Here is a 24,137-nt window from a genome sequence, read left to right as displayed (position 1 = left end):
CACCAAGACATGATAAAACTTTGAAACCAAGATCAACAAGTATACACACACACACACACACACACACACACACACACCCCCACAGATAAAGGATTTAAATGGGCATGGAAGGAACACCCAAATTTAAAGAAAACTTCCAACATGAAAGAAAAACAAAACAAAAATACTAGGGGGAGAGTTAATGCAAGGAATAGAAAAAAAAAAAAACTCAGAAATCTACAGTTGGCTCTAGTTTCAGCATGGCAGTAACCCCCTACAGTCCAACATTCCCAACTGAGAGCAACTATGAACTTAGGACAAAAATACAAAAAGAATTTAAAAAAATAAAAAAACACAACTACCTGGGCATTCTGAATATTAAAAAAGACAGGCAGGGATGTAGCGGGAAGCTGAAACTTGTAAAAGTAACCTGCACCAGGTAAGTTTCCCTTTCTTTTTGCAGCTTTATTCTAAGGTAAAGCCACAGTTATGGAGAGGAACAGAGGCGTAGGATGCTAAAACTCCACCAGAAACCCTATTCTAGCCAGAGGAAGCATGGACTGGAGCCCATGCAAACTAGAAAGTAAGGGGAAACCATTAACCCTTAAGCCATGCATATGTAGGACTGATCCAAAACCGATACCAGTAAAGGCCTAAGGACCTGAGCTAAGATTTGAATCACTGCACACGGCATAAGAGACCCAGCTTACAATCTGAATCTATGGGAGTTGATTGCCTGCTAAAACAAAACAACCAACATTCTCCAAAGGACCACAGCAAAATATTCAGAAGATCCAGAATAAAATCGAAAATTACTAGAATACTCAAAATATAAATCATTCTCTGGGGGAAAGGCAATCAGTAGATGCCAATCACAAGATGATTCAGGTTATAGTTAACATATAAGGATTATAAAGCAACTATTACAACTACGTTCCAGGAAACAAAGCGAAATTACCTTAAAATCAATTAAAAGACAGGGAATCTCAGCAGATAAATAGAAAATGTAAAAAATAAACAAATGTTTTAATATGGAAAAATAATAAATATGAAATAAAAATTCACTAATGGGATCAATGGCACAATTAAGAGGAAAGAAATGGTAAAATTATAAAATTTACCCATTATAAAAAGCAGAAAAGAAAAAAGATCAAATAAAATTGTAATACAACAGAGCCACAGTGAGTTTAAACCCTTTAAAAGTTTTTTTTATGTGGAATTTGGAGCTCAAAGGACATGAGAGAGATTAGGGCAGGAAAAACATTTGAAGAAATAATGGCCATAATTCCTCACATTAGTAAAAGAAGTCAATTTACAAATTCAACTTTAGTAAGGCCAAACAGAACAAATTTAAAGAAAATTACACCTAGACTTATCATTACACAACTTCAAAAAATCAAAGATAAACAGAAGTTACTAGATGCAGCCTGTGAAAACCAATACATATAGAGAAACTGTGATGCAAATAATTACAGCTTTCTCATCAGAAACCATGGTGGTCAGGAGGAAATGAAAGAATGTCTTTATAGACCTAACAGACAAATACTCAGCCAAGAGTTCTATACCCTAAGATATATATCTAGACACTTAAGGAATTGAGGCAAAATAAAGACATTTTCAGATTAAGGAAACTTCAGAGAATTGACTAGCAGCTGATCTGCACTTTAAGAAATGCAGTTCTTAAGGAAGTTCTTCACATTAAAAAGAAATTAATAATACAGGGAAACGTGTCTTCAAGAATGAATACAGGGCACAGAGAATGGTAAATATCTAAGGAAATATAAAAGATTAATTTTTTCTCTTACGTTTTTTAAAATGTTATGATTTAAAACAAAAATTATAACATTATCTGGTGGGATTCCCAACATAATACGTATGACAACTATCACACTGAAATTAGAAGGGGCTAGAGAGTAAATGGACCTTTGTGGTTAGGAAGTTCTACATTTTATATGAAGTGATACAATATTAATGTTAAATATACATGCCTAACCTTCACACTTTCTTGTAATCTAAGAGCAAACATGGAAAGCTAAAAGGCAACAGAAATATTGAAAGGGACACTAAAACTTTTTTCATAAATCAAATGATCCAAAAGAAGATAGAAAAGGGTAAAAAGAGGAACAAAAAGCAGAAAAGACAAATAAAAAACAATATAACAGTAGATGTAAACCAACCATATCAACAATTACATTAAATGCAAACACTCCAATAAGAAGACAGAGGCTGTTAAAAGTAAGACCTAACTATAAGGTACCAACAAAAGACACATTTAAAGGACCTAGATAGGTTGAAAGTAAACAGAAAAAGATACACCACACAAAAATATTTAGGTTGTTGCAAAAGTAATTGTGGTTTTTGCCATCTGAAGGTATTTCAAAGTAATGGCAAAAACTGCAATTATTTTTGCACCAACCTAAATATAAAATAAGAAGGCTTTATTAATATCATGTAAAATAGACTTGAAGACAAAGATCACTATCAGAGATAAAGTGGGACATTTCATAAGAGAGCAGAATTTAGAAAACAAGAAACAGATCATTAAAGGATCATTAAATCATTGCAGATTTTAATAACTCTTCTTCAGCAATTAGTAGAACACAAAAACAAAATCAATACAGACATAGAAGATCAGAACAATATTATGAACCTGATCTGACATTTTTAGAACACTATATGCAACAACTGAAGAATATACATTATTTTCAAGTGCACACAGTATATTATCAAGTTGGATATATTAGCCCATAAAAAAGTCTCAAGAAATTTAAAGTGAATAAAATCAAATTAGAAAATAAGATTTCTAGAAAAATATCAAATAAGTAGAAATTAGACACACAGAAAAAGTAAACCATAACAGAAAGAGAAAAACAGTAAATAAATAATGTAAAAACAGAAATCAGTAACATAAAACAACAGAAATTTAACAAAGCCAAAAGATGATTCTTTAAAAAGATGAATAAAATTGACAGAAAATCACAACTAGACTATTTAAGGAAAAAAGAATATAGAAAATCTCCAATATTGGGAATTAAAAAGAGGTTATTATCACTACAGGTATTACAGACATTAAAATAACATTAAAATGAGCTTTATGTCAGCAAACTCAATGTCTTAAAAAATGTTTAACCTCCCAAGTATCCTTTCTTAGGAACCTACTGGAAAATATCTTCCACCAAAATGAAAGAGTAAACAAAAACAACAAAAGACTTAGAGTGCGACAAACAGGAAATATAACACATCTACAGGGAAAAGTCTCAGTATGATAGCTGTGCATCAGGCTTAGACAGCAAACAGTACTGATGAAATAGGAGAATAGAAGGCTCTAGGAAGAATGTCTTCAAAGAAAAAAGGAACTAATCCAATGCCTTTGACCACGCAAAAATTAACATGATAAGTAAGTTTTGGAAAGTCACCAGAGGATATGCAAAAAATTAACAATAAATATATAACTAAAGAAATAAAAATTAAGCAACTCCATGAAATATTTTTAAAGGTATACAAAATACACTGCTTAACTCAGTGATGAGTTAGTATTTTCAGTCATAAAATGTAAATACTTGTCACTGATTTAACCAAAAATTAGATGGTTTTCATACATTTAATGCTCACAAAAATTCTGAGATAGAATTCTGTACTGTCTTTACTTTACAGATGAGGGATGAGGAAACTACAACATAGAATAGTTGGCCCAAGATCACAACGTTTTTGAGAAGTCAAGATTTGAACCCAAGAGGCAGGACTACAAAGATCATGATTTGGGTAGGGAAAGCAAGGACATGTAAGAAAGCAAAGTAAAATTAATAAAAAATAAATCAGTGGCTGAAACTGCATATGTTAAAAATACACAGTAAAATAAAGCAGCTGAAATAGTTAAAAGGTTTTTTGGGTTCTTCCCCACCAAGGAGAAAAACTTACAAGATAAAGGGTGAAAAGGAGATTGCTGTTTTTAATTATTCGTCTTTTGGTGCTCGGAATTTTAAAAGTGGACATGTACTATTTGATTTTTTTTTAATATGATGGTTAAAGAAAACACCTACAAGCTAAATCCAGCCCAATGAAAGATTACCGAGGTGTGAGTGCTACACAATCGGCTGGGTTCATTGTAGCTAGGTGATACCAGACTTTTTAAGCTATACCATTCATGCTCTCTATGTCTGGCATTGCCATAAATAAAAGAAACTTAGCTATCATAAAGGTTTTATTTCCCAGGATCCTTGATGTATTTTAACTCTGTTGCTATGTTTACGGTAATAAAATCTGTCCTCTAAGCTTTCCTGCATAACCTTGAACAGAACCTCCCTCAGATAGTCTTCTGTAAAATGAGAAGATTGAAGAAAATGATCATTAAGGACTCCCCTACTTCCACAATATCTGGAAACAATTTCCTTTTCTCTTTTCCATGGGTAGACCAAATAACCTAACCATGGTTACTATCTTGCAAATGCAAGCCACTGGTTACAAGAGGAATTATTCAAAAATACCAGAACTCATCTAAACTGATTCATCAGCACTATTATAAAAGCAAAGGATATACCCTAATTATGAACATCAAGAATATCAACAGTGCATAGGCTGTGCAATACATTATTACTTTTATAGCATAGAATTCTGTAAAACTACATATCGCTTTATAAACATAATAAAATATACCAGTATCGCCATGCACACACTTGGAATCATTCAGAAAAGACATTCATTTATTTCTTTAATAAGTATTTATTTTGCACCTATAACAGGACCAGAACAATGACATAAACTATTATAAACAAGACAGATCTAAGCCCTGCTTCCCACTGAGTTTACAATCTAGTGGGGAAATACACACCATGAAATAAGGGCTATAACAAGGATAAGTGCACACAGTTAAAAGAACACGCAGAACTTGAAAGTAAAGAGCAGGAAATGGAGATGGGGAGGTAAAAGGGAAGGAAAGGTTTTTTGAAGAAAATAACATCTAAATATAGATCTGAATACACAATTGAAATTAGCCCTGGAAGAAGGAGGGAGAAAAGAAAAAATGGGAAAGATATGTTTAAAAGCTACAAAGCAAGAGATAGCATGATTTGGGGTGGTGATAGAGAAACAAAAGCATTATAGTTTAAAACATGGCCAAAGTATGCAATGCAGTAACAACGTAGGCAGGGATGAGGTATGCAGGTGCTCCTGTTGTTCTCTAAAGGTTAAAAACAAATACTTAAAAGGGCCTTAAGTGTGGCCAGGAACAGTGGCTCATGTCAGTAATCCCAGCACTTTGGGAGGCCAAGGCAGAAAAATGATTTGAGAACAGACTGGGCAACATAGTAAGACTCTATCTCTAAAACAGAAAAAATTCAGCCAAGCGTGGTGATGCATGCCTGTAGTCTCAACTACTTGGGAGGCTGAGGGGGAAGACCGCTTGAACTCAGAAGGTTGGGGCTGCAGTGCTGTGATCCACCAGACTGCACTCCAGCCTGGGTGACACAGCGAGACTCTGCCTCAAAAAAAACAAAACTCTCAAGTGTTATTTCAAGACTCTTCCCTTTTGACAGAAATCACACAAAAAGTCATCTGATATAGATGAAAGCTCTCCCGAGGTGAGGAGAACAAATGTTCTATAAAAGCTGTCACTTTGAACACTTATAAAGAAAGGAAAAAAAAAAAAAAAAAGGTGTCACTACTGGATTTCCTCAGTCCAATATCCAAAAGGCTATATGTCCTAAGACCCCCAAAATTAGTAAAGGGGTTAATACCATCACATTAAAAGATTCTTTTACAAAATGGAATCCAGTTCACTCCCTTATTCTCAAAACCTCTGTCCAAATAGCACAATTTCTTTACATAATGTTATGAGTAATTCTGGAGAAACATCATAGATGAACTAAACCACAGCACATTCCTGAACTTTTAAAATATTAAACTGTACATGTTCAAACAAATCTTAAAAGCAAGCAAGTCAAAACCCTGAAATAATCTGACAGTAAATCTTAGACTACTGCAGCATTTCTCAACTTGCATTTGGCACGTCTTTAACAAGAATTTTACCCACACCCTAATTCCAGCTAAGTGATAAAACATCTGAAAGAAACCATAACAACATGGCCCGAAAACAGAGACATACGATGATTTACAATTGCATAGCCTTAATTACAGTGATCTTGTCAGTAAATTTACATTGACTAAACGTCAGTAGAAGATTCCATACCATTCCACAGTTAATTAAACTCAAGTCAGGCCTACATATATAGAATACATACAAAATCCTAAAATAACATATTGCGAATACACATACAATTGAGCAATGTTTTAGAATGAAGGTCAGATATTAAGAAAATAGTTGCCAAGTAATCAATATAAAAAAGATAAGGAAAATCAAACCAGTATTCACAACTCCGCAGTTTATGAAGGTGATAAGCAGGGCCACTGCATATGGCTTCATGGGCTACTTACTGAACAACTCTAAAGGACACCATTCAGAGAGAGAGAGACAGAGGAAGACTAAGCAATATATTTCAAGCTGGAAGAGAATGCAAAGAAACAACCACCACCATCACCCCCACCTTAAAGAGCCCAGGTCTCAGTAGCAGAAACAGAACAAATATAAAAAGGAATAAAATAACATAGGCAAGGTTTTATGTCTATAAAATTGGCCTTGAACTAGCACCATTCATTCATCTTTATCAAATACTGAAAGTCTACCATATGGCAGGTATGGAAAGATATATACAGTAGTGAGCAAAACAGACAAAAATCTCTCTACCACCATGAGGCTTAAATTCAGGGAGAAAGAAGGGAGGTAGGAAATAAATAAGCAAAATATTTGGAATACCAGAAGATGATAAGTACTCTGGATAAAAACAAACGGGAAACAGCGATAAGGAGTACTGTGAATGGGATATAGTGATTTAAAATAAGGTAGTCAAGAATGACCTCAATGAGGCAATCACACTAACAGAATGAAGATTCTACCATATTTGAATAAGCTGTTTTTGACACTCTCACAGGGAGTATTATATTCTCTTCTACTATCCACTCATATCCATCCCAATTCTAGGACAGACTAGGTGCTTGGCTGATTATCAGGTGCAAGTAAGGGGTGCAAAACAACCTCATCACATTGTTAGGAATTTATTTAGAGACTGGGTGAAATAAAAAATTAATTTCTTAGAAGCGTCCTTCAACATGCCAAGCTTCAGGCCTATATGAGGTACATTCCTATAACATCTACATTGGGGTGGGCAAACTAGAGCAAGCAGGCCAAATCCAGCACACTGTTTTTGCAAATAGTCTTCTGGAACACAGCCCATTTGTTCATTTTCATATTTGGTATGGATACTGCTGCACTACAATGGCAGATCTGAGTAGCTGTGACAGAGACCACATGGCCTATAAAGCCTAAAATACTATCTAGCCCTTTACAGAAAGGGTTTACTAACCTACTAACCCCTGGTCTACATCACCACCACCACCACCCCAAGTAACATAGGCTTCAGGGTCATCTTCACGAGCATGTGATCACTCTAGTCACATGGGACCACCACTCAGGAGGAATCCATGATTGGGGTTTAATACCCTGTGATCACTGTCTTAAAATTCTTAATAATTTTATCTCTAAATATCAGTTTTATAAGTAAACTCCAATAGGACTCCAATGGAGCATGTGCCAGGGGCCTGACACCTCAGCTCACCAGTGGTCTGCCTCTCCAGGAAGTGTTCTCACTCAGTTGAACCCTGTGGCTCAGTCTGACCTCCTAATCCTCACCCTACAACTAGGGAAAGGCAAGGTGACAGCCATCCCCATCCTAGGCTAGAATCACCCTGGCACATTCAGAGGGTGGCCTCTTGCCTATCACTGATGTAGGTAATGAGCATGTCCTGACGTGGAGACTACATATTTGCTTGGGGGTCCATAGACCTATACAAAGACAAGGTCTACAGAAAGGGGAGATTGACTTCCTCATCACAGGCCAGAGCCCCACATTTTCATTCGGCATTACACCTTGCAAATCATGTAGGTGGACCTAACTGCTTTCATGAAACAATTATAAACTAGAGTTATAAATGACAGTTCCATTCTTCTATCAAATCCAGCATAAAATTTGTTTCTGTTTTGTCCCATTCCACTCTAGGCCATCCCCTTAACTTTGCTGCAGCCATACAGCTTTCCTCCTATATCTTCAATCAACAAACTCATTTCCATTTCCACTACAGGTTATTAACACATTTACAATACTCATCAACTAGAACTAGATCTTCACATTTCAATCAAGTCTGCGTGACCGTCACAACTTAAGAGTGGATGGAGTTCCCTGACTAAGCTGATCCCTATCTACTAAGGGGTCAAATTGACTGGTGTGGCACATCATCTCCAAAGATGGCCACTATCACATTCTTCCCTCCATGTATGTGCAAGTTTCTCCCCCACTGACAGATGGAATTCATTTCTTCTCCCTTTGAATTTGGGGGGTCTTACAACTGCTCTGACCAATAGGATACTGCAAAAATGACATTATGAATTTCCAAGCCCAGGCCTTAAGAATGGCAGCTTCCTCTTCCTTCTATGCTGTGGGAAGCCAAGGTCACATCAAGAGGGCACACAAAGGAGAACTGAGACGCTGAAGTCAATAGTTCCAGCTGAGCTTCCAGAAAATAGACAACATCAACTGCAGCCAAGTGAGTGAGCCATCTTGGAAATTCCAACCCAACCAAGCCCCAAAATGGCTCCAGTCCTAGCTAACACTATGTGGAGTAGAATCAACAATCTCCTGATCACACTCAACCCATGGAATCTTAAAAGAAAATAAATACTTGTATTTAGAGATGTTTGTTACACAGCAATATAAAACTAAAACACCCAAGTCTGAATACCAGCTCCATCACAGCTGGGCCTATTATTTAACTTGTTTGTGTCTCATGTTTCTCATCTGCAAATTGAGGATAATAACATTATCTACTTCATAGAAGTGGAAGGATTAAGCGTGCTAATATGTACAAAGCATTTAGCAGCATTTTATTAATACAATGTAAGTACTGTTCTATTATTGCTATTTCATAATTGATAGAATTTATTATTTATTCCATCAACTTGCTTTATTTTCTTCAAAGAATTTATTACTATCTGACATTAGGCTTACTTATCTATCTGCACTTCTCCACCAAAGCATGAGCCATGAGACAAAAACTTAACTGTCTTATTAACCAACACCTAAAACAGAAGCAGACAGAAGTACTATAATATATAGCTATTATATATCAGATGAATGAGTTATAGGATATTTGTTTCATAATCAATAATGATATCTAAAAACTGCTCCCTTACCTTTAGCATAAATCTGACAAAGGGCACTCAAAAACATAAGCTATAAATTATAATATGGTATTTTCATGATACAATTCCAATACATTTATTTGCCACTACACATATAGTACTCCAGTATTAGATCATGTACTGCTCAAATGTGCCTAAGCAAAGGCTACCATTTGATTCAGCACTGTTCAGGTGTGTACTCATTTGTATAATTTTTTTTAATGAGCTAAACTCAACCAAATAACGTATTTACAGTTAATATCAAGACATGCACAAAAATAGCAAGAGAAACTTTAATCTGGGGTATGTTTAAAAGCAATTTACCCTGGCAACCCAAATTGACATAATACTGGTCTTCAAGTTATAAGCAACAACTTGGTATATAACACATTTGAGTATTGGTATACAACTTGGTGTACTACTTAGTATACAACATATTTGAGCGTACATTTCCTCAATTAGTTTTTTCAACATACAAAGATCTATTTTAAAGATGAAATAAAAATCAGACATTGACAGAACCCTAACACACCTTTGAGAAAAAGCAGTAGTCTAGAAGGTTAGAAAGACACACAAACACATAATTCAGTATAACAAGTTATCCTAACTTTCTTCTGCCTTGATGCTGATGACAGAGGTCAGAAACTCTCTCTACCTCCTTCTTTAAATTATAGATTCGAAGGAGTTTTTACATTTAAGAACAGGATTTTATGAGGCAAACAAACTAGAGAGAGTACAGAACTTCAGATGAGAAATCAGTGCATAAAAATTAAGAAGACAGAGATATGTCACTGTACCGGTAGGGAGGGCCCATTCAAAAAAACTTGTATGCTAAGAACAGGAATTTTAAACTTCAAAAATTTAATAAACCCAGAATGGTTAAAATTAAAAAGATTGACAGCAGCAGAATGTTTGCAAGTGTGTGGAGCAACCAAAACTTTCATACATTGATGGTGGAAGTGTAAAATGGCATAATTACTTTGGAAAAAAGTCTGGTGGTTTCTTATAAAATTGAAACATACACCTACCCTATTACTCAGTAATTCCACCCATGGAAAATAAAAACATATGTCCACAAAAAGATTTGTACAAGAATATTCATATCAGCTTTACAGAAAGATTTGTACAAGAATATAACAGCTTTACTCATAACAGCAAAAGAAAACTAAAAACCCAAATATCAACAGCAATGGATAAACTGCAGTGTATTCATACGATTTATACAATGAAAACTATATGATAAAAAGGGATGAGCTACTGATATACACAAAAACATGGATCAATCTAAAAAACTTCATGCTGAATGAAAGAAGCTTTGTAGACTACATGCTGTATGATTCTAGAATAGGCAAAACTAGGTAATTTGAAGTGAAAAAATCAGAACAGTCACCTGGGGGGTATGAATTGATCTAGTAAGGATAATAAGGGAACTTTCTAGGGTGATGGTAATATTCTGTATCAGGTCATTAAATTTATCTGTAAAGGGCAGTGGTACAAACTGAATGTTTGTGTCTCTCCAAAATGTATATGTTGAAACCCTAATCACCAGAGTGATGTTATTTGAAGTTAGAGCCTATGGGAGATAATTAGGTTTAGATGACGTCATGAGGGTGGGGCCCCTATGATGGATGAGTGTCTGTGCTAACATCAGAGAGTGTACTTACACGAATCTAGATGGTATATATAGCCTACTACATACTATGCCGTATGGTCTAGCCTATCGCTCCTAGACTACAAACCTGTACAGCACGTTATTGTATTGAATACTGCAGGCAACTGTAAAACAACAGTATTTATCTAAACACATCTTACAGGACCCCAGTATATGAGGTCCCTCATTGAATGAAAAGACATTATGCAGTACATGAATGTCCTCAACCCTACCACCGTAAATGAATGGGCATGGCTGTGTGCCAATAAAATTTATTTACAAAACCAGGAGTTGGACCACAGTTTGCTGATCTCTGCTCTACATGTCAAAGGTGGTTTGGGTTACATGAGTATATGAATTTGCCAAAGTTCATCCACTAGGCCATGTAAGATTTGTGCATTTCAATATACATTGATTTTACCTCAAAGAAAAAGAACCATAAACAAATATTAAAATGTAGGCTAATGATAAACATGTGGCTTGCATGCAAGTACACTGATCCCTGCAACTTACTTTGAAAGGATCGAAAAATAGATGGATTGATAAATACACAACAATACAAATAGAATAAACTGTTAACTGTAGAGCCCACAATTTGTATGGAGGTTAACTGTACAATTCTTTCAACTTTTTTAAAAATTTGGAAGTTTTAATATTAAATGTTATTAAATGTTGGGGGCAGATTCAATAAGGGGCCACTGAAGGTTTTTGAGCAAAAGAACAAAAAATTTATACAGGTTGAGTATCCCTTATTTAAAATGCTTGGGACCAGAAGTGTTTTGGATTTCAGATTTTTTTTGGATTCTGGAATATTGCATATACGTAATGAAATATCTTGGGAATGGGACCCAAAGATGAACGTGACTATATGTGCATGCAACAAAGTTGTGTTGAATACGTACATGTGGTATTTTCCACTTGTGACATCATGTGGTGTTCAAAAAGTTTCAGATTTGGGGGCATTTTAGATTTCGGGTTTTTGGATTAGGAATACTCAACCTATATTCTACAAATATGATTCACACGATGCAAACAATTCCTGAAGGATGGTCAAATGAGGAAGAAAGTAACAGACAATATTCCATGCCAGGTAATGCATCAATATTTAAGGAGAATGGATTAAGTACAAAAAGAGTTCACTAAGACAAGAAAAGTCAGAAAAAGTCAAGAGAAGTAGAAAGCTTCTTATTAACTGTATCAGGAATAAGGACGGAGTTTCAAAGAACATTCATACTGTCAGTATAACAGAGAAATCAAGCAACATGAGAACTGAAAAGTAGCTATCAGACTATGCAGTTGGGTAACCTTGATTATGTAAAAGAGGTGTGGTAAGAATATAAACCAGATAAAGTATACTGATAAATTCAAAAGAAACAAACAAGAGACGATCAAAGGAATAAGGCTGGCAAGAAAAGGTGACAACTAGAGAGTAAGGAAAGGTAAGAGCCTGCAACACTTCTTTCCAATGGAAAATGAAATGAGTATACCTAAAACTCATTATACATTATCTCATCCAGAACATGTACTATTCAGTGAGGCAGTCAGCCATGGGCCTGAATGTCCCTGCACATTCTTGCTGAGTGTGTGTAAAGCTTTCCATTTCCTCATACTGAGCTGTTTCTTCTAATAAGTTACATAGGGAACAAAGATCAGGCAACCACAGTGTGTAACTGCCATCCCAGGAGAAGGTGAACTAGTTTGTTTGTTGTTTGCTAAGATATTTGCTACTTGCTTTAAAAAAAAAAAGAGCTGCACCCTTGGTTCTGAGTTTCTGAGTTCCTCAGCTGTGATGCAAACCCACTGCACGAATCCATATGGACACCCAGCCCCTTTGTGGAATTTGGTAGCTAGGAAAACCTACACAAATATGCTGATGTTCGTGCTGCTTGCTATGTCATGAGTAATGATCAGTCTTTAACCTGGAGGTCACCTCTTTTTTGCCAGAAACCGTGAAACATTAACACACTAACTTATTAGCTTGTAAAAAGGGTACTTATTTATCATGTACCAGTCTTTACATGTTTTACACATGTATTATATTATTTCTCACAATAATCCTTGTCAGGTAGATACTAATATAAGGAAACTGAGGCTTCAAGATGTAAAGTAACTAAGCAAGGTCTCACAAATTGCAAACAGCACAATCTAATATATAAGCCCAGATGGCTTTAAAACCTGTAGGTTTTTTACCCGTTAATAGTCAGGCCTCCTTCAAGCCTCCTTCTCAGCTAATTTATCGAGGGCAACTCTAATTCCCCAGATACAAGAGCAAAGTACTCAGATCTTTGTAGAATGAATACTTCAAATTATGTTCCATAGAAAATTGATATTGTAGAAATGTTAACATAATCTTAAAATTTTAAAAACAAAGAACAAAACAAAACAAAGATTAGGAAGAGCTAGGTTAAAGAAATCCAAATCACTGTCTTTACTGCAGAATTTTTCATGGTTTTAATATGCTAATGTATTATAAATCTTCCAGTTACACTTACTATCATTCTGAAATACAGTTTGGGAAATTACTGCTACAATCAACACTGCCAATTTAACTTGTACACAGAATAAGAAGTCAGCTTGGTACAGGTACAATCTTAGAAGTCAGCTTGGTACAGGTACATAATGCTTTAAAATAGAGAACTTTGGCCGGGCTCTGTGGCTCACACCTGTAATCCTAGCACTTTGAGAGGCCAAGGCGGGCAGATTATTTGAGGTCAGGAGTTCGAGACCAGCCTGGCCAACATGCTGAAACCCCATCTCTACTAAAATACAAAAATTAGCCAGGCGTGGTGCACCACACTTGTAGTCCCAGTGACTCAGGAGGCTGAGGCAGGAAAATCACTTGAACCCAGGAGGCGGATGTTGCAGTGAGCCGAGATCACGCCACTGCACTCCAGCCTGAGTGACAGAGACTCCATCTCAAAAAATAAAAATAAATAAATAAATAAATAATAAAATAACGAACATCAAAGTTAGAATGCGGTCTAGCAGCTGCAAGCCAAGTCAACTTCGTCATAGTTAGCAATACTGCTCATTTACTAACAAACAAAACTGAATTTCCCATAAAATTACGTGTCATACCTGGCTTTTTCTGAAATTAGAAGGGTAACAATCAAGAATTTTTGTAGCTCTAAACTGTTATCCACTGCTTTACTCAATAAATTTTGGATACTTTTAACAATGAAAGGAAAGAAGAGATCACAGAAAAAGCAGTTTCTAGATAAAGCTTGTGCATTGGCTAATGGTAGTAAGTCATTCTGATGACCCTGAGCATCACTGCTAGCTTTCCAGTATGAAAAGCTGTTTTTAAACTCTTTAAATAAGTGAAAAATTAACATTGCATACCATCTCACCCCTAAGTATACTTGCCTATCTCCTGACTTAGTCATCCCTTAACATTCAACAACTCAAGTGGTTTATTGCTCCAGTTTATTAAGCATTCCAGTTTTCCCAAAAACTGAGCTAAAGGCAACCACAAAATAGTTGTGTTCATCATATAAGCCAGAGCTGAAGACTGATCCCTAGTTTAAAAAGTCTATTGAAAATGTCAATTCAGCTTTTTCTCTGGCATACACTGATGTTATTAATCAGGCCATTATAAACAAAACCAAGAGTTATACTAGATAGGTTAAATGACTACGTAAATTGTGTAACTCTAACACTAACATTGCCTTACAATGTTAGTTGTAAGTTGCCTTACAAGGAGAACAGATCGATGTCCTACCTAAAGTACTACCTTTAGAGGGACTGGTAGGCTTTATCTTTAGAAGAACTGATTTTTGCCCTCTGTTCTCAAGGAACATTCAAAGTCTATGTAGGACACATCGTCAGTTTGAAAAAAACGAGGGGAGGGGGCAGCAATAAAATATGCCCATTTATTTTGAAAGGAGTTGTTGGGAAAACAAATATCTTAAAACTGAGAGCTACATAAATTAAGTGTTTTGAGTAGTGACGTCTGTAGAAGAACATGGTTGATGTTTCTAATCTAATAGAAAGATTAGAAAAATGAAACAAGTTTCACTGCTGATATTATTCAATATTTATATCATTTTATTTTTGCTAACATTTACAAACCTAGAAATGCCTTTCAAACCATCAAAAGGGTGTACACTGACAACTTGAAAAACGCTTTCCATACTGGGAGAAACAGTATTTCCCAAGTTGTTGAGAAAAGCTGATAAATTTTCAAAGAATTCGGAATATGGACCTTTTGTAGGTTTTAAAGAATGCAAACCAATTGAAAATGGAAGCCTCATGAGCTTTTATCTTAGAAAAATGCAAAATTACATACATTAGGATCTCATCTTACAGTTCCTTCATATTTGCCAAAATGTACTTATTAATAGAAAGTCTTGGCTTATAACTGTCTTACATGTGCAAATAGATTTGAAAGTTGAAACCTGGGACTAACATACCTAAATCTGTAAAATTTTATAAACCATAAACTGCATCACCAGTGCTATGTATTGTTTTTCTCCTCTCCCTCAGTAAATGGGCTGAAAGTTTGTAGAATGACATGCTACCTAGCTGCAACAGCACAACAGCAGAGTCAACTATTGCTCAGTCCATCTTTAACTATTTACAACAGGAATCTCTAACGTCACCACCAGAATACACAAAGAAAAATATATTTAAAAATTGACACTGAAAATATAGAGGAACACATTTCACTTTTTTCAACATAGTTACCAAAGTTTACACAGTTAAGCTGGAAAACCTTGTATTTAACGAAAAATAATTTTTCAAACAAGATTGGAATTTGTTCTACTAAAACTACCTCTGTTTCCCCTCTAACCAAAAAAAAAAAAAGAAAGAAAGAAAGAAAGAAAGAAAAAGTGGGGATTACCAAAAAATACAGTCATTTTTAATACTAACATAATGGAAAAGGACAAAATGACAAGGTTAACGAGCAGAGAGACAAGATCAGCATTATGGCTAGTCTTTCTCTACAGTTCCACAATTCCTAACCCACATTTTTGCCAAATCCACATCCCACCCTACGCAGTACTTACACCTCCACCCACCTACTCACCCACCCCATTTATGACGGCGATCACCTTCCGGGCAGGTATGTGAAGTCAGCCCCATTTCCAGTAGACAATCGACTAGAATGTCTCAGGAGTGACTGAGTCAGAGAATAAGAAAATGATAAAGTGAGAAATTAAAACGGATACAAGTTGTAAGGTGTGTGGAGGGAGGGCGTCTCACAGGGGGGCTAAGGGTGCGGGTGAGGAGCTAGGAGCAGACTTGGGGCGAGAGAGAAGGGTTTCGAAGGAGTCCTAGGCAGGAGTGCGCAGGTGAGGCGAGTGAAGCAGCTCCAGCCAGAAGATCCAAAAAAACAAAACAAAACACAACAAAAAAAAGCCACAGCTTTTCCTCCGGGAATAACCTGAGGAAAGGGACTCTCGGGACGCCGCGGCGGGAGGCAGTCCCGGGAGGCACAGGAGGCCGGGAACTCACCACCTGGTAGCGCCCAGTCCCCGGCTGGTGGTGATCCATCCTGCCCGGCTCGGGATACGGCTTCCGAGAGAGGGAGTCTTCTCCGTGCTCAGCTCCCACGGCCACCCCCGTCGACGACGTCGTCGCCGCAGGGCCCCTTCCGCCTCCGTTCCTGCAGCCGCGGTCTCCCGGCGGAAGCTCTTCACTTCCTGTGGCTCCCGCAGCGGCCGCCGAGACCTCCGCGTTGGTCGCGGTTCCGCGGAGAAGCTCCGGGGCGCCGCGCGCGCTATTGAGCATGCTCGGACCGCTCGCGCAGACTCGCTGGCTCCGCCGGCGTGCCAACCGCGCCGCCAGTGGGAGGGTATAGCTGGGTGGGAGGAGATGGAAAAGTAAGGCAAGTCCGGGGGAGCTGTCTAGGTTGTCAACCTGTCGAGTGGGCGGTCGCAAAAGGCGCGCGGGGGGCGGGAATGACCCGTCCTTGATTGGTCTTTTCTGTGTGCGCGAGTTTCGCGCAGGCACGAGCCAGTGCGCCTTCTCACCACACAGAGACAGAGGCTGACAAGGGATGGGGCCGCGTTCCTAGAACACCTGAGGACAGGTCGCCCGGGTACCCGACACTTCCTCACCCAGCGTAGGACATGGGGAGGAGATTCATCTCTAGAACATTCCCAAAACGCTTATTCAAAATCATTCGTAAGATAAGCGATTTTTTAAAGACTAATATAGAGTAGTTAGAGTTTACAGAAAAATTGAGAAGTTACAGAGATATCCCATATACACTTGGCTCCTACGCAGGCATAACCCCCCACCATTATCAACATCCCCCCTCAGAGTGGTACATGTGTTACGACTGATGAACCTGCATTGACACCTCATCATCACTCAAAGTCCATAGTTACCTCAGGGTTCACTCAGGTTGTTGTATACTCCTCGAGTTAGGACAAATGTGTAATGGCAGGTATCCATCATTATAGTATCCTACAGAGTATTTCCACTGCCCTGAAATTCTTCTGTGGGGTAATTTTTGTTTTTGTTTGTTGTTTTTTTAGAGATGGGGTCTCACTATATTGCCCAGACTGGAGTGCAGTGGCTGTTAGCAGGCGCAATCATGGCTCACTGTAGCCTCGAACTCCTCGGCCCAAGCTATCCACCTGCCTCAGCCTCTGGAGTAGCTGAGACTACAGGCACTAGCTCTTTGGTTACTTTTTAAACTCTTTTTTCCACTTTTTGGTAAAAAGAGATTTAAAAATCCAACGGACTCTCCAGACAACTCTCAAAGAAAGAGGACTCTAGAGTTCTAGGTTACTGGAAGGACGTTAGAAGAAAGTAATGAAATCAGATAGGATTATTTTGTGGTAATACTCAATAATTCCAATTGATTTAACAGCAAGGAATCACTTGGGAGCACTGTTAATAGTATCTCACTGTCTGGTTAACCACACATGACACGGCATAAAGCATATTTCTCTAGCAAGTAGAAGAGTATGACAGAGCAGCGAAAAGTACCTTTTAACCTGAAGACCAACGTTCTATACCCTAAAAACTATGATGCTGCTTGATGTGGCCCAGCTATGTTTTTAACATAACACCACATTTTCCCTAAGTGATCTTACAGTGGAGCACCCTGAAGGGAAGGAAAGGGATCTGGAGCCCCATTTATTTCCTTCATGAATGTCCAGAGGAGATCCTTGAAATGAAGACTGCCACTGGGTGAGCCTAATCAACTGGTTAAAATAGCAAGATAGAATAAAAACAGAAACTCTTTGAGAGATTGACAACTAAAAAATGTAAGCCTTCCTCATAGTTCTTTTTAAAGCATTCATCAACTCTTGCTATTTGTGCCATTTTGACATGTCTAATAGTATAAAGCATTACTGTGCTAACAATAAGAGGCAGTGATATCTCATACTTAAATATTGTTAAACTTGCCTTGTTTTGATCTTAATGTATTTTAGTTTCTAAGCCAATAAACATATGCCATTTTATTGGTATTACTGGTACAAACGCTCACTCTCACAATTTCACTCCAAATGGTATTGCCTCTCGATGACCAAAACAACAGCCAGTATCAGCAAACTGAAATTAGATCCTTATATCACTTACGATCTGTAAGATTTATTTAGAACTTAATTTTATATGCATATGTGTTTTCATTAATCATTCATGTGTTCATCTGTTTCTCAAATAGATGGCTGCTCAGGGCAGAGACCATTTCTTACACCCAATGCAGCACTGAGAACATAACAGTAAAAATCAAAGATCTGACCAAAAGCAGACATCTTGAATCCTGATAGAGTAACAGATTATTTCTATTTTACCCTCCTCCCAGATTCTCTGAACATTTTGCTAATCTAGTGGAGTAACAAATTCAGCAGGAAAGCGTATTTGTAATGAGGAAGAGAAAGAGGGGAGGAGAAGTAGAACAACAGCTTACTAGTATAGAGCCCTTTCTAAGCCAGTACTATGCATCTATTATTTTAGCCTCACCAGAACTTCATGATATAGGCACAATTGCACTCCTTGGTTAACAGATGAGGGGGGAAAATAAGGCACAAGGAGTTTCATGAACTTGGCTAACGCCAAATCACTAGTAGGTGATGACAGACATCAGAGCCTCCACCATATTAAGCACTATATTAAGCATAATGCACCTAATAAAGAAGAGTCCTTGTCTCTTTCCTCTTCCTAGCCACCACTACTGTGAAACGTGCAGAAGACATAAAAAGATAGCAATGTATCACAAAGAGCCAATCTGACTTCTTTAAATCCCACCTTCTTGATCTATGTAAAATAATAATTCTTATTCATCATCCCCAAAAGAGCCATTCTGAGCTTCTTTTGCCCACTTTACAACTAAGCCCATGTGACCTGTAATGGACCATTACAAGCAGAGGCACTGAGTTGTCCCACTAGGAGAAACTTACTTGAGATGCAGTGGGAATAACAATATTCTTTACCATTTTACAGACCTTAAGCAACATCCAATAATATTTTCAATCCCTGGTATTATGGCGACAACTCTAGTTATCTAAGGAATTTGCAGTGGTGCAGCACTAGAAGCTACCTCAAGTAGAATTGTAGAATTTCAGTGCACTTCACTAACACCTCTCATTCTGGCTTGATCAATTTTCATCTCCAAACACACAGCCACCCAAAATTTTACTAGTGCTGCTCTGCAGTACTGGAGTAGACATGGAGATAAGCTGCCCAGATTCCCTTTCAAGAAAGCACACTCTGCCCAGCTGGAAGGAATGTGGCTGGCAGACAACTTCCAATTGGTAGCTTTGTCAGGGTCTCCCTCAGCTTTCAACCTGAGGAGGTGCTATTTTCAGGGTGGCACCCAGTCACTAACTGAGCAAGGCAGTGGTACAAGGCTCTGGCTATTTTTGCCAGACACTGAAGCCCTTAAAGGGACAAACTTTCAGAGTTCCCTGTGAAGCTGGCAGAGACTTTTTCAGCTCTGCAGCATGTTGCGACAGCTCCCCCTGCCCAGTCCTTTTTATTTTAACAGACATTGCTCCCCAGTGAATCTCTTGCACTGAAAACTTTATATCAGCATCTGCATCCCGGAGAACCCAACTAAGACAAGTACCAATATGTACAGTGATAGAGCAGTATTATCAAAATTGTGTTAGATAATTACAACTATCGTTTTACATGGTTGGTGTTTCATCTTCAGAATAACCCTCAGGACTCTACATTGTTAGCATTTTCTCATGTGGATGTAATGTATCTGTAAGCCTTCCTACTAAGAATGATTTTGATGTTGTTCTATAGTGTGATGCTATATAGAGTTCATGGGGACCTCTTTGCCTGAGGCGTACTTCCCATTGGGAACCCCTCCCACCTTCCCAGAAGCAGGGCCATTCCCTCTAGAGGTAAACTAGCAACTTAACATTCATCATACTCTTTCTTATATCGTCAGATATATTGAGCTGCACACCCAAATGCCAGGATTCTTCGTTGGGAGTCCCACCAGTTAAAGAGCAGTAAGACATGCCATTGCCTACAGAAAGCCGTCTACACAGGCCTAAATCACAGGGAGGCGATGTTCCAAATTTTCCTTACCACTTCACTGATTTTTAGTTTTTTATCACTTCTTCTACCACAAAGAACTACTCAAAGTAGCTATTGATGGTTAGTGTGATCACAGATCTTAGTAATGAATTGCATTTGGAATATGTGTGGTTTTTGTATAATTACCTGTAGAATGACTGGAAAGAGGTAAAATTACATTATCTGAAAATTTCTATTTCTACCTAATGAAAATTCACTAGCAATCATTTTCTGGACATTAAATTCTAAAGCATATTTTAGAAATATAAGAAATTATTGCTTTTCACATATAAATGAAAATTAACACAATGACTCCAGTTTTATCTCTGAATCTTTTATAATGTATATGTATCTTTTAATCAGTTTGTAGGCTTGAACCTCAGTTTAGCTACACATAGTGTTTCTTATTTAACTCGTTCTGAGATTCCGTCATCTGTTCAGCTCTATAATTTTAGAGAGGATATCTAAGTGAGCAATTTTACAAACAAGTATCTACTTCTTTTTCCTCTCTTTATTCTCCTCCAGTATGTTGAAAGAATCTGAAATAAAACTTTTTATCAGTCAAGATTCAACTAGAGAAACAGTCAGCAGAAGACATATCCTAAGAGATTTATTGCAAGGAATTGGCTTACACAGTTCTGTGGGCTGGTCCAGCAAGTCCGGAATCCAGAGGACAGACCCCTGTAACTCTAGGGTTGGAGCTGAAGCTGCTGTCTACAGGCAGAATTTCTTCTTCCTCAGGGAATCCTCAGTTCTGCTCTTAAGTACATTTAACTGACTCAATCAGACCCACCCAGATTATTGAGGATAATCTTCTTTACTTAAAGTCAACTGATTCAAGACTTTAATTACATCTATTAAATCACCACAATGCCTATGTGTTTGAATAATTAGGGCTGCAATCTAACCAAGTTAATACAGAGAACTGACATTCCCTGTTTATTTAAATACAACAAACTAATATAGTATCTATATAGTAAAGATAAAAGATAGAGGAAGGAACAGGAGAAAGGAATGAAGTACCAGAGAGTTACCTTAGAAATTTAAATGAATTTCCTAAATTTAAGTTTTCCTATCAGCCTTATATAATACATATATATGATGGCATCACCAGTAAACACTTGGAAAAGATCTGAATTCTGATAAGCTGCATCTCAGTCCTAACGATATTTTTATTTAGCATTTTCATTTTTCCTTTGTTTGGTAATAGGCAACAAATGTGAGCAAATCAGTAGCCATTTTGCTTTGGGGAATTCATATTTGAACTTAGAATAACTCATAAGTTATTAAAATAATCTTTGCTTTACCTTAGGTATGGAAGGCTGTTCTCTGACCATGCTAAAGCAGGACTTTCTATGTTGTCATCTCCTTTTTACTCTGTAAGCCATAGAAGAGCAGCACTGTCACTGAGGATAGGGCTGTTATGACAGGTGTCCCTTAACTGGCTAATGTGATTATTGTATAAGAAGACAAACACTGTGTATGTGTGTGTGTGTGTGTGTGTGTGTGGTGTGTGTGTCTGTATGTGTAAAATATTAGGAAAGAGAAATGTCTCCTACACATCCAGATCTTCTTAACATGTTAATGTGCATTTGCTCTTTTTCTTTCATAACAGAAACCAGGCCTCATTTGTTTAACACGGTCTAATGTCAGTACACTGCTTCACCATTAGCAACATATTCTGATACAACAATAAGGTCACTATATAAGAAAGTTGCCTGATTTCCGCCCTCAGGATAAAGGTCACTCAATATCTGAAGGATAAAATGACAGTGATAATCAGATGGAATAACTTACCAGATGCTGCCTTTCTAGAACTAAGAAGAAAATTATACCCATTTCCTGGCTTTAACATTCAAATAGGTGAAAAAACTAGTGGCCTGACAATGCCAAAGTAAGCCAAGATAATGTTTGGAAAAAAAAAAAGGAAGTTCCTTTTGTATCTGGCTGCTATATCCTAGAAAAAATAAAATATTTATATTGCATTTCACTTCACCTATCAATTATATGTGAAATTCTCATAAAATATCCATAAATTCTGTTTATGAAGATGATTGTTGAGAAATCTGGCATGATTTCCCCAGTAAAGGTGAAGACACCAAGTGGAATTCCAGATACTGACTTTTAAAAACAAAAGCATACATTTAAGTCTTTAATCCATCTTGAGTTAATTTTTGTATATGGTGTAAGGAAGGGATCCAGTTTCAGCTTTCTACATATGGCTAGCCACTTTTCCCAGCACCATTTATTAAATAGGGAATCCTTTCCCCATTGCTTGTTTTTGTCAGGTTTGTCAAAGATCAGATGATTGTAGATGTGTGGTGTTATTTCTGAGGCTTATGTTCTGTTCCATTGGTCTATATGTCTATTTTGGTAACAGTACCATGCTGTTTTGGTTACTGTAGCCTTGTACTATAGTTTGAAGTCAGGCAGCATGATGCCTCCAGCTTTGTTCTTTCTGCTTAGGATTGTCTTGGCTATGCAGGCTCTTTTTTGGTTCCATATGAACTTTAAAGTAGTTTTTTTCCAATTCTATGAAGAAAGTCAGTGGTAGCTTGATGGAGATAGCATTGAATCTATAAATTACCTTTTCTTCCTATCCATGAGAATGGAATGTTCTTCCATTTGTTTGTGTCCTCTTTTATTTCGTTGAACAGTGGTTTGTAGTTCTTATTGAAGAGGTCCTTAAATGTAAGACCTAACACCCTAAAAACCCTAGAAGAAAACCTAGGCAATTCCATTCAGGACATAGGCATGGGCAAAGACTTCATGACTAAAACACCAAAGGCAATGACAACAAAAGCCAAAACAGACAAATCGGATCTAATTAAACTAAAGAGCTTCTGCACAGCAAAATAAACTATCATCAGAGTGAACAGGCAACCTACAGAATGGGAGAAAATTTTTGAAATCTACACATCTGACAAAGGGCTAATATTCAGAATCCACAAAGAACTTAAACAAATTTACAAGAAAAAAACAAACAATCTCATCAAAAAGTGGGCAAAGGAGATGAACAGACACTTCTCAAAAGAAGACATTTATGCAGCCAACAGACATATGAAAAAATGCTTATCATCACTGGTCATTAGAGAAGTACAAATCAAAACCACAATGAGATACGATCTCACACCAGTAAGAATGGCGATCATTAAAAAGTCAGGAAACCACAGTTGCTGGAGAGGATGTGGAGAAATAGGAATGCTTTTACACTGTTGGTGGGAGCATAAATTAGTTCAACCATTGTCAAAGATAGAGTGGCGATTCCTCAAGGATCTAGAACTAGAAATGCCATTTGACCCAGTGATCCCATTACTGGGTATATACCCAAAAGAGTATAAATCATGCTACTATAAAGACACATGCACACATATGTTTATTGTGGTACTATTTGCAATAGCAAAGACTTGGAACCAACCCACATGTCCATCAGTGATAGACTGGATTAAGAAAATGTGGTGCATATACACCATGGAATACTATGCAGCCATAAAAAAGATGAGTTCATGTCCTTTGCAGGGACATGGATGAAGCTGGAAACCATCATTCTAAGCAAACTATCACAAGGACAGAAAACCAAACACTACATGTTCTCACTCATAGGTGGGAGTTGAACAATGAGAACACATGGACACAGGGCAGGGAACATCACACACTGAGGCCTGTCAAGGGGTGGGGGGCTGGGGGAGGGATAGCATTAGGAGAAATACCTAATGTAGATGACGAGCT

At 37.4% G+C, this 24,137-nt stretch overlaps 1 protein-coding gene and 1 long non-coding RNA gene across 2 annotated transcripts in view; one reads left to right on the top strand and one right to left on the bottom strand.

Annotated features, from left to right (window-relative positions):
- NDFIP2 (Nedd4 family interacting protein 2) overlaps positions 1 to 17,232 on the bottom strand; it is a 77,148-nt gene extending 59,916 nt beyond the window's left edge. Inside the window, exon 1 of the mRNA XM_522688.9 lies at positions 16,374 to 17,232. Coding sequence (XP_522688.3) covers positions 16,374 to 16,649 — 276 coding nt within the window. The 5' untranslated portion in view covers positions 16,650 to 17,232. The remainder of the gene's footprint in view (positions 1 to 16,373) is intronic.
- Positions 17,233 to 17,841: 609 nt separating this feature from the next.
- LOC104001871 (uncharacterized) overlaps positions 17,842 to 24,137 on the top strand; it is a 57,903-nt gene continuing 51,607 nt past the window's right edge. Inside the window, exon 1 of the long non-coding RNA XR_001708786.4 lies at positions 17,842 to 18,062. This is a non-coding gene — a long non-coding RNA (uncharacterized LOC104001871). The remainder of the gene's footprint in view (positions 18,063 to 24,137) is intronic.

The sequence above is a fragment of the Pan troglodytes genome, chromosome 14 (genome assembly GCF_028858775.2).
Source record: "Pan troglodytes isolate AG18354 chromosome 14, NHGRI_mPanTro3-v2.0_pri, whole genome shotgun sequence".
NCBI lineage: Eukaryota > Metazoa > Chordata > Mammalia > Primates > Hominidae > Pan > Pan troglodytes.
Note: the sequence above shows the minus strand (reverse complement) of the source record. Positions and strands in the feature narration are given on the sequence as shown.